At 34.4% G+C, this 12028-nt stretch overlaps 2 protein-coding genes across 4 annotated transcripts in view; both read right to left on the minus strand.

Moving 5' to 3' along the window:
- The window catches only part of LOC123563638 (tubulin polymerization-promoting protein family member 2-like), a 132556-nt gene extending 124245 nt beyond the window's left edge, over positions 1 to 8311 (minus strand). The window contains exons 1-4 of one of the 3 annotated variants that reach the window (XM_045356548.2): positions 8163 to 8310; positions 6368 to 6621; positions 5888 to 6062; positions 4380 to 4857 (exon numbers count right to left, since the gene is read on the minus strand). In XM_045356548.2, coding sequence (XP_045212483.2) covers positions 4675 to 4857; positions 5888 to 6062; positions 6368 to 6567 — 558 coding nt within the window. In that variant the 5' untranslated portion in view covers positions 6568 to 6621; positions 8163 to 8310 and the 3' untranslated portion in view covers positions 4380 to 4674. Of the gene's footprint in view, positions 1 to 4379; positions 4858 to 5887; positions 6063 to 6367; positions 6622 to 7370; positions 7655 to 8162 lie in introns of those variants that run through there. The other 2 variants (XM_053534077.1, XM_053534084.1) reach the window with 2 other exon arrangements.
- Positions 127 to 1739, minus strand: LOC123563634 (uncharacterized). Its single transcript, XM_053534068.1, has 3 exons — positions 1309 to 1739; positions 918 to 1092; positions 127 to 663 (listed from the first exon to the last, which is right to left on the minus strand). Exons 1-3 carry the CDS (start codon positions 1560 to 1562, stop codon positions 496 to 498), a joined length of 597 nt encoding a protein of 198 aa, XP_053390043.1. The 5' UTR covers positions 1563 to 1739; the 3' UTR covers positions 127 to 495.
- Positions 8312 to 12028: the final 3717 nt, after the last annotated feature.

A 12028-nucleotide genomic window follows, 5' to 3' on the forward strand; every position in this document is an offset into this window, starting at 1 on the left:
TATTGCATATTAGGAGTACCAAAATTTGTTTACAATGGTTTTAATGTGAAAATGATAATGGAAAAGAATCGGGCACTGGCTTTGATATATCGGAGGTGATGTCACAAGAGACTACATGAAAGACAATGTTGTAATGTCATTTAATTAATGAAAATATTTGGAACTGAACGAAAAGAGACAGGCGTTAAAGAATTATTTTCCTTTGTCTCTTTAGTTGAAAATTCAGAAAAGTTTTAAGCATTAAAGATATGTTCTCTACTAGGCCTTTCTTCAATCGGTTAAATAAACACACTTTTACGGAAAACGATACGCACTTGTTGGCACAAATCGGCAGTCATTGCAAAATGGCATCAATATGGACTGCAATTCAAGCTCTTTACTCCCTAAAAATCCCGGCATTCTTGTATATGTTGATGCTCGGAGAAACAAAAATTGAAATAACTGATGCATATGTACTAGTGTTCTATGATATAAATTTTAACAAAGGAGTGATTCCTAGCTCAAGTTCCCGTAGTCTCTCTTCGCAATGACAATAGGTTTCCTTTTCCTGATATCGTAGATCTGCCTCACGCCTTTCGGGAATTCGGGTTTCACAAATTGATAATTCTTATTGTAGGCAGTGCGAGTTGGTTCGTCAATATCTTTAGCATCAACATATTCAACCTGTAATTTAAACCAGTGCAATAAGATTTGGACTAGTTAGCTGATTTGTCGATGGTTTGCAATTGCTTCAAAATTGTTTTAAGTTGGCAATGCTATAGCTATTAATTAATTAATGAACGCCAGTAGTACCAAAATAGCATCGGAAAATATGTACTTTAAACTCGTCGATCATCTAGTTTTTGAAGCCATATAAATAATATACGAATGCTCATTTAGTTTTCTGGTATGTTGAAATTTTTTAATATTATGCTTACTTTGCCAGTGACGTATACTTTTGTTTCTCTGACAATCTTTTCAAGTAAGTCTTTGGTAATTGTAACTCTGGGATCACTACGCATCATCTTCGAATCGTCCTTCTTACGTTTTGTAATCTCATGTGCCATTTCTGTTAAATAGGCTTCCACATGTGCTCCATCCACTATTATAGTTCTGAAATCACAAAGGAGAAAATAATTGATATTGTTATGATTGTATTGTTCTTTTTTTTCTGAGAACAATATGTCCGGATGTATAAATGGTAAACAGGTATCGTGTAATTTGATTTATTGAGTGTAATACTTATATTTAGAATAGAATATCTACATGTGGCTCTTTATAGCAGAATGATGTCTTGATTTTAATAAATGAACCAAAGTTAACAATTACCCTGTCTTTGGATTCATAAGCCGTTTAAAAACCTCTTCTTCACATGCCCTTAGATTGAGGCCATCGAACTCTGATATTTCTTCCCAGAAGAACTTTCGGATGTTTCTGCTACATTTCTTGTTCATAATGGTCTTATCATCACTTCCAGAAAGCTTGCATGCTTTGGTAAACTGTTTAACAAGTTTTTCATCTGCACTTGTTCCGTACGCCATGTTGTCACTTTTTCTTTGAAAAATCAAAAATGAGGAATTCATTTACACTTTGCTTTGTACAAAACTGAAAATTCGCAGGAACTGATGAATAAAATGATAGAAAGGTAACTTAATCTTACATAAAATAAATGCATGTCATAAAAATACCACCGTATACCTCCGCAGATATGCCATGAATTTCTTACATTTTTATCATTAAACTAACATTATTCTCCTGATGCTGTTATGCTATTATTAACCAGATATCATTAGTGCAGAAAACAGCCTGTTATCATAGAAACTAGTCAGTTCATTTAAACAACTCATCTAAAATTTATAGAATGATACGTACCTTATAATGTCTTTAAATCGTATCCATTTCTTAAAATCTAGTTAGTCCAATTTTCAATTGTTATACTTTTAAAGAACGATCAACAATGGCGCGCGTTATACAAGATAAAGAAATCGATGACCCAAACATTCCTTGGTATTCACTATTGTTTGAAACTACTTAACTGCAAAATGCAGGATAACTTTATGACAAGTAAAATTTAATCCATGGAAGACCATAATTGTCGATTGTTGATAAATTTTTAAAGACATTCAGTTCGAAGAAGTTCGTGCAATTCTTATAATTTGTCCAGATGGTTTCAGTCGTTGGGCAATGTGACGGTAGGAATCTCTAGTGGTTCTTATAATGTCTAAGTCATTTGCCTATCAATTCTAGTAAGCCTCTAGTAGTCCCTGTAATGTCTAAGTCATTTGCTTATCAATTCTAGTAAGCCTCTAGTAGTCCCTGTAATGTCTAAGTCATTTGCTTATCAATTCTAGTAAGCCTGTAGTAGTCCCTGTAATGTCTAAGTCATTTGCTTATCAATTCTAGTAAGCCTGTAGTAGTCCCTGTAATGTCTAAGTCATTTGCTTATCAATTCCAGTAAACCTCTAGTAGTACCTGTAATGTCTAAGTCATTTGCTTATCTATTTAAGCAAGTCTCCAGTAATCCCTATAATGTCTAAATCATTTGCTTATCATTTTTTGCAAGTCTCCAGTAGTTCCTATAATGTCTAAGTTATTTGCTAATCAATTTAGTAAGCCTCCAGTAGTTCCTAATACGTATAAGACATTTGCTTATCAATTTTAATATGCCACTAGTAGTCCCTGTAATGTCTAAGTCATTTGCTTATCAATTCTAGTAAGCCTCTAGTAGTCCCTCTAATGTCTAAGTCATTTGCTTATCAATTCTGGTAAGCTTCTAGTAGTCCCTGTAATGTCTAAGTCATTTGCTTATCAATTTTAGCAAGTCTCCAGTAATTCCTATCATGTCAAAATCATTTGCTTATCATTTTTTGCAAGTCTCCAGTAGTTCCTATAGTTATTTGCTAATCAATTTAGTAAGCCTCCAGTAGTTCCTATTATGTCTAAGACATTTGCTTATCAATTTTAGTATGCAACTAGTAGTCCCTGTAATGTCTAAGTCATTTGCTTATCAATTCTAGTAAGCCTTTAGTAGTCCCTGTAATGTCTAAGTCATTTGCTTATCAATTTTAGTAAGCCTTTAGTAGTCCCTGTAATGTCTAAGTTTTTTGCTTATCAATTCTAGTAAGCCTCCAGTAGTCCCTGTAATGTCTAAGGCATTTGCTTATCAATTCTAATAAGCCTCTAGCAGTCCCTGTAATGTCTAAGTCATTTGCTTATCAATTCTGGTAAACCTCTAGTAGTCCCTGTATTGTCTAAGTCAATTGCTTATCAATTCTCGTAAGCCTCTAGTAATCCCTGTAATGTCTAAGTCATTTGCTTATCAATTCTGGTAAGCCTCTAATAGTCCCTGTAATGTCTTAGTCATTTGCTTATCAATTCTGGTAAGCCTCTAGTAATCCCTGTAATGTCTAAGTCATTTGCTTATCAATTTTAGCAAGCATCCGATAATTCCTATCATGTCTAAATCATTTGCTTATCATTTTTTGCAAGTCTCCAGTAGTTCCTATAATGTCTAAGTTATTTGCTTATCAATTTAGTAAGCCCCCAGTAGTTCCTATTATGTCTAAGACATTTGCTTATCAATTTTAGTATGCCACTAGTAGTCCCTGTAATGTCTAAGTCATTTGCTTATCAATTCTAGTAAGCCTCTAGTAGTCCCTGTGATGTATAAGTCATTTGCTTATCAATTCTAGTAAGCCTCTAGTAGTCCATGTAATGTCCAAGTCATTTGCTTATCAATTCTGGTAAGCCTCTAGTAGTCCCTGTACTGTCTAAGTCATTTGCTTATCAATTATAGCAAGTCTCCAGTAATTCCTATTATGTCTAAACCATTTGCTTATAATTTTTTGCAAGTCTCCAGTAATTCTTATTATGTCTAAGACATTTTCTTATCAATTTTTGTATGCCACTAGTAACTCGTATTATGTCTAAATCATATTGTATATCTATTAAAGCAAGTCTTAAGTAGTTCCTATAATGACAAAATCATTTAAGCAAATCTCTAGTAGTATTCCAGCAGGAGTTCACTTTTGACATATGAGCCGTGCCATGGGAAAACCAACATAGTGGGTTTGCGACCAGCATGGATCCAGACCAGCCTGCGCATCCGCGCAGTCTGGTCAGGATCCATGCTGTTCGCTAACAGTTTCTCCAATTCCAATAGGCTTTAAAAGCGAACAGCATGGAGCCTGACCAGACTGCGCGGATGCGCAGGCTGGTCTGGATCCATGCTGGTCGCAAACCCACTATGTTGGTTTTCTCATGGCACGGCTCATATTACATTAGCTTCAAGAAAATAGAAAATAAACAAAAAGTATTTCTATACTCTTCATCGTGCTTAAATACATTTAACATAATTCTCCTAAATACTCGTACCAATTTTTGAATGAAATAAGTAACAATCAAATCAAACATTTTATTATATACTAGATCTAACTGGTGAAATACTGAAAATTATCAATGAAATATTTCCCTATCTTACTCAATGCGCCGGCTTTTTTTCCTGAGAATTTTCTGATTATAATGTTTCTATATTACCTCCTTGTCTGTCTTTGGATTTACACACTTCATTTTAAGATGTAGTTCTCATTTTATCGAAAATCAGTATTTAATGAGTTGCAAGCAATCTTAAGCAATAGTTTACAAAAGACACGCACGCATGCATGCACAAAACACTTTTCAAGATGCGGAATATTTTCAGTTATGTTTGTCATACGTCCCCTCTCCTTTGTAAGCGTCGACGTAGCCGGTATATTCTACCTTGTCAACACGACCTTCAATGCCCTTACCCTTACCACAGGCATCAAATCGTTCCTTGTGCGACCCAGTGTAGTGCGAAGTATCCGTCAAATCGTCAACATTTCCTGTGGCTGACTGTTTCTAAAACACATAATCAATAACTATAATGTCTTAGAAAAGATACAACAGTATCATTATAACAGTATCTAGATTTGGAATGCTATTCTGCTCGGGTGGACTTTGGCAGACCTCGATCAAACGAGGCGCTCAAGCTACTACTATAATAGTCCTATTATCATATACCTCCATTTACGTAAAAGTATTTGCAAAGAAAAATATGCTGTAACTATGTCTTACAGAATTTAAATAGGTATATACTAAAATTTTCTCTCCGCCTATTATCGCAGTATGTGATATTTAAAATGCAATAAAGGTTTTGGAAAGATAATACAAATTGTGTTTTAAAACGAAGATTTTGCAAATAAGTACATTTATTCGTGAAAATTGATTTGGAAATCTTTTTACAATATTTCAGGCATGTAACTGGTGTAATTTTGGTGTGATGCGAAAAAGTAGGATAACATAGCCAAATTCCATTTACGTAAAAGTATTTGCAAAGAAAAATATGCTGTAACTATCTCTTACAGAATTTACATAGGTATATACTAAAATTTACTCCCCGCCTATTATCACAGTATATGATATTTAAAATGCAATAAAGGTTTTGGAAAGATAATACAAATTGTGTTTTAAAACGAAGATTTTGCAAATAAGTACATTTATTCGTGAGAATTGATTTGGAAATCTTTTTACAATATTTCAGGCATGTAACTAGTGTAATTTTAGTGTGATGCGGAAAAAGTAGGATGACATAGCCAAATACGCGCTTATGAGTGGTGCATTTTAAAAGCCTTGCTACAATTTCATTGCCAAACATGCCAAAGTGTCGCTCAGGTACGATTTCATAGCCAAACATGCTCTAATGAGTGACGCCTTTTAAACGCATTGACACAATTTCTATTAAGTAGCCCGCAATAAACGCCAACCATAACAAACGTCACCCTTATATCTGTGGATCATAGTAAGATCAACACCATTTATGTATCATTAACTTAAGTCTCAGAACAATTGATTCATGGTAAAAGAATGACGGTGAAATCAAATAACATACGATTTGCTTTATGTGTGGAGTTTCTGCCTTCATCCATTTGCAAAGATCTGCTTTGATTATCTTTACTTCATCGTCTTTTTCGGCAATTTTAGGGTTTTTAGTCTTCTTCTTTGCTATCTCGTGGGCGGTCTTATTCAGGTAGCTGTTAACTGTAACCTTGTTCACAGTCATATGCCTATAATGAAATAATAAAAGCCGTTAGTACATACATTACTGTAAATTTCCGGTTTTGGCGAATTCAGCGTTAGTACATACATTCCTGTAAATTCCCGGTTTTGGCGAATTCAAAGGTAAATATTCAAATTGTATGAAAACTACATTTTAAATGTTTATATAAATGCAACAATAACGATAGAAATATTTGAGAGAGAAAAAACGCGATCTAAACGGCTCATTCTGCAGAGCTTAGAGCGCAAAGAACACTAAAACTCCTACTGAATGGTTCTATGTTTACTCTATTCAACGTAAAATGTCGCTTACGGCTTTCCCTTTTCTTTAAGGGCCGGAAACACGCTGGCGTCGCAGATGGCTTTCACGTCATATTTCTTGTAGTGGCTCTCAAAACAGTCCTTTACCAGCTTTCCATTAGCCTTGGGGTTCATGTGTGTTTTGTCTGTGGAGCCAGACAATGTGCAAAAGTTTTCGAATTTCTCTACTATATCGTCATCGACGTCTTCCATGATGTATATCAGTTTGCACAGTTCTTATAAACTTTGGATACGTGACACTCCCGTCTGTATTAAAACAGAAAATGTACAATAAAACTCAGAATGTGATGACAATTAAGTGTTTACAAAATAACGTTTAAATAATGGCATTCTAGCATAAAGCTGCTACTATCGCCATTTTCGAGAGAGTAAACTTGTATAAACAATAAGTTAGCGCGCTGTTAGATCCTTTTGAGCTTTTTTCAAATTCACGTCTCGCATCACGCAAGCTACACGCATAATTGAACAAACTTAATAATTGAAATAATTGAAAGAATTGAAACATAAATGGCATGGACCAGTTTCGCATTTGGGCTAAAGTGCATTTTCTGAATAAAATAGGTAGATGTGTTTTAAAGGCATTTGTATTGAACTGGTAAACTGTAATTTGTGGTGTTTATAGAACTAAGGATTCCCACGGACGAGTAATTGTTGTGTAACATAGACGAATGCTTGAATCGATTTTCTTAGGTCCATGTAGATGGTCGGATCTAAAATCTTACCTCACGTATCGAAAGTAAGACGAAACGGAAACGATCATCCAGACCAAAAAATGCGAAAAAATTAAACGGTTATGATACACTTTTCTTACCACCATTATTTTCATGTGGTAACATGCTTTAAACATATACGAGGGGTGTTCGCGAAGTTCGTATAAATATACTGTGATTTGTGTTCTATTGCTAGAATTGAAAAATATACCACAATAATATTTAATGAATTACGATACTCCCTAATAAATATTATACGAATCCATTAAAAAGTTTGATAGTTACATCGATCCTAAAACAGTCTCTATGCGTCACTCGGCGCACACGAAAAACGTAAACGACGTCATATAACGTCACACATCATCCAGGTCCAGTGAACGGCGCACTTTCTCTACGTAGTCACCGCGCAAAGCTACACATTTCTGACTTGATAAATGTCTCCCGGTACCAGTCTGTGTCAAGTTGTGAAACTTTTCGACGGGTTGCCAATGTCAAATCAGCAACGTCTTGGAAGCGTTGTCCTGGTTAAGTGGTTCTCAAGTTATAGGACGGAAACCGTTATCAAGATTTGGACCCCTGTGACCTTGACCTTTAATCTACCGATCCTAAAAACTATAGGGTACATTTACTTTATAAGCTTATTAATGCTACCAGGTTTGAAGGTCCTCAATCAAGTGGTTCTCCAGTTATTGGGCGGAAACCGTTCATTTTACGGACGGGCAATAAACCACCTCTTCTTCGAAGTGTGGGGGGGGGGGGGGGGGGGCTATAATAAGGTAAACATTGCAACCCAACTAACTAACTTGTATTTTTAGTTAATTAACTTAAACCATCTTAGACTTCCTCATGCATTGTTAGCTGCAAACTTCTCCTATGACTGTTAATCAGCAGAATGTGTGCAGCTCTGTAACAATACACGAACATGCCGGTGTTGAAAGACGGTAATATGTAAATACAAAAATTTAAACATCAAAGTGTACAGCAGAGCGTAATAATTATTCTCATTTGCATGACAAATATTGTTCATGGTATTTAAAACGTTAATGAATTTAAATTATATGAGAAAAAACAAATTACCTCACACAAAATGCTTTAATTCTCACAAACTTAAAGCTTAAGCTCAATATCTTCCCTGTCTAGAATTTTATGTTCGACCAAACACAACCAACTAAATGCTTTTGTTGATAAACCGATTGTTAGAATGCATGAATAACATGTATGAAATTTGATCTGATTTGCAATCTTTTTATACATACACACAAAATGTTATTGTCTTCCAGTTTATTCAATAGTCGTAGTTAAAATACAAATATGAAATAAAACATACGTACATTGTAATTGTTTTGTTTTGAATCTTAAATATAATGCAACCTATAAGGAGATCATTTTATTTAAAGCACAGAACACAACCAAGCAAAGTAAGGACAGATCCAGTTTGATTGTGTTAATATGGCAACGAAACTGAAATATGCAACATTCCTCGAGCCTCCATTCATCAGCTTAAGCGGAAGTCTAATAGATTGCATAGGATCTCAAAGAACCCGAAAATATAACAAGTACGGGAAGACTTTTCATAACCCTAACACGACTTTTCAAGATTGTCGTTGTGATAGTAGATCCTTCGAAGCATGGAAAGTAACCAAGTAAAATTAAAGCAGACTCGGTTAGCTTGCTGCGTTCTAGGTTTCAAAAGCATGTTATTTTAAACTTAATGACGTCGGCGTATGACTAAAACAACGCAAGCCATCTGAAGTTGATTTTGCTATTCTGTGTATTTATAGTCGGTTCAAAAGCACCTCGGGTGCTTATGTTGTATTGTTACTTGTCTTGCCGACACAAAATAAAATTTATCTTATCTTATCTTATCTGTGGTTATATTCTTGTCGTATGTTCTTTTTTCCTTGTAACACCAGTATACTAAGAAACGTGTGTCAGATGGTCGAGGTCTCCAGTAGGTAATTGTTTCTGTTTCTGTAAAGAATCATTCGAACTTGCTTGTTAACCGTAGAACAAATATACAATCACTAACTCAGCGAAGTCACTAATGAAGCAATTTATTCAATAAACGGTAGACATACTCCGCCTCTCTTATCAGAAACTCAGAGCTACTTAATCGAGGTAGCTGGCTCTGTTTATGCCTTTAAAGGGAATATGCAACACTGAAAACATCTCTTATTAATAAGAACTTGTAGAAACATTACAACTGGTGAAAGAATTATGAGGGGAAATAGGAATTCAAACAGACATATAGCCAGTTTTATTATTTTACCAAGTTCTTTCCGCATAGAAATGTTGTCAAATGTTGCGAATTCCCAATTGATATGGATATGGAATATCTGTCAATAGTTTTATCAAAGTAGAATTATGTTCGGTTGAACTTACCATTTACAGAGGCCTCGTGGCAATTCTGTGTTTAAATTATCGTGCGTTTGTTTGCTGAATTCACTCCTGGCGGAGATTACCTTTTTTCTTTGGAACGTGGTGGGAATATAAAGGTGAGACCCGTTGCATAATTAACCAGTTTAAGCTTCCTAGTGGTGTTTTGCTACTGACTTTTCGAAGGCGATATCACATGCTATTCCTATATTTGTTATATCTTCGTCAAACTTCGAGGGGTCGGGGTGGACTATATAGGAATCACCTCGTTCCATCCCATTCATCCCGAACTGTTCCCTTAAATATCTTGAGAACCTACACATATATCATTTTAAAACATGAAACAGTTTTAAACCGAGTCTGTTATCATTTTGCTTGGTTGCGTTCTCTGCTTCCAACGGATCTTCTTACAGATTTATTAACTATCACACACGCAATTATTTAATGTCATGTGGTGTCTGTAAAAAGTCTCCCATTACTTGGACTATGTTATCATATTTTCTAGTCCTTTCGGATCATGGAGTCCATTCTAATTTAATACAATATAATTCCGCTTAAGCGGGTGCCTAAATGTGGTGAAGGGTGTTGCATATTTCACTACTTGTCATGAACAGACCCAATCAAATCGAGTTTGCTATTATTTTGCTTGATAACGCCCTATTTACTTCCAAAGGATCTTCATACAGATTGTATTCAGTTCACATACCAGGTCCAAAAACTCTGACTTTTGTTTGGGCAAAATTAATTCCTTTATTTTCACTAGTCACTATTTCTGAAACCAATTAAAGCATTTGATTCAAACTTCCTTCATACCTTGTGAATCATACTGCAAGTTTATACACCAACATACATACCTTTGTATTGTATCTGGACAAAATTAGTAACCTTGTGGACTTAGAAAAAGTGGTAAAATTGCCAATGACTCGATATATCTTTGAAGAATGCGAAGCTTCGACATTAAACTAATATAAATTTTAAAACAGGTTAATAGATCAAGTTCTTATACTTTTGTCTTGACAAGATTATTTCCTTTTCTGCACCTTGAAGATGCCCCAAAATTGATATTTCTTTTGAATATTTTTGTTTTTTTTTGTTGTTTTTTTTTTGCACTTGTAAAATGTCATTTGCATGCATTGAACTAAAACTGCACAGACACTTTTTGAATGCAAGTTTACACATAAAATTTCATAACTCTGCCTTTTTTTTAACATAATCATTCCCATTTTGGACTTGGCAAAATTGTTGATCTTTTTAAATAACTCTGAGAACAAAGGTATTGAAACTTGTCTCCCTTTCTAATTGTACTTAATTTTTTTGTAACTGACCGTTCCAATGTAATGTCCTACTGTGTCCCTTTGTATGTTATCTTTATTTATTGTCTATATGTATTTTTATTTGCATGTCTGTAATGTACACATCTATACTTACAGTAATTTGAGCGGCATGCGTTCTTGTAACATGGTTTTTCTTCTTTGTGCTTGTTTATGGATCGGACATTTGATTTGTGTGAGTTGTCAAAAGCTCCTCTGAATAGGAAAAGTGAAGATTAATAATACACTAATAAACTAAACGTATCTGTTCCTCTTGTAGGCCGACCTCAAAACCTATATATATTCTTTATTTCTACTTTTTAGTGACATACATTTAAACGTAGCATAAATTTGTTAAAAATGATTTTTAGATCCGAGAGTAGTTCGAACCATAGACCAACATTATGTTTACGACAATTACGCAGTTTTAACAATTGCATTATATATGTGTAAGTGCATTGCATTTACTAAAGTATCTGCTTAGTAATAATCACAAAGGAAGTAAACATTTCTTTTCAAAATGAACTAAAAGAAAAACTGAATTAATACAATATATGTAGACACAATATGGCATTTGTGCAATCTTGTTGAGAAAAGGCTAATATATAGCATGTCTGTCTTGAGCAGCGAGTAAAACAGCTTTACAGTGAATATGCATAGACACACTGAAATTTCAAAAGGCATTTTATGATATGACAAATACTGTGGAACAAAAAAATGTTTACAGTCAGTTTAGTTTGTTCCCGATGTTTCTGTGATCTGTGTTGTTTTTGTCACCATTTCAACTGACGTTTTGTCTGCAACCAAACTTTTAAAATAGTACATTAAGTCCAGACTGGTATATTTGTATGACATAAACAGAAATTAGTTGAATTTTAAAAGTTGCAACCGTAACAAATTCCAGCTGTATGGTTTCTCTGTGTTTAATTAACTTGAAATAAATATATTTAATTAAGTTGAAATTAATTTTCCCGTACATAGTTAACTGCCAACTTAACCTATATGTATGTTATGCAGAATCTCTATTCAGCACCGTTACAACCTATCCAAGACGGTACATGTCATGTGCTAACATGCCAAAATTTAAATTTTATTACTTTACGCAGATGCTTTAATACTTCCAAAACTTAGTGGGTATCTTCAAGCATTCTTGTACATATTAATTAACAACCTATTTGTGAGCCTGTATGAAATTTGGTCTATTTGTAATTATTTAAGCATGCAGAAATTCTGTGTTGTCATCTTCAAATTGATGGT

Source organism: Mercenaria mercenaria, chromosome 2, assembly GCF_021730395.1.
Source record: "Mercenaria mercenaria strain notata chromosome 2, MADL_Memer_1, whole genome shotgun sequence".
Classification (NCBI taxonomy): Eukaryota; Metazoa; Mollusca; class Bivalvia; order Venerida; family Veneridae; genus Mercenaria; species Mercenaria mercenaria.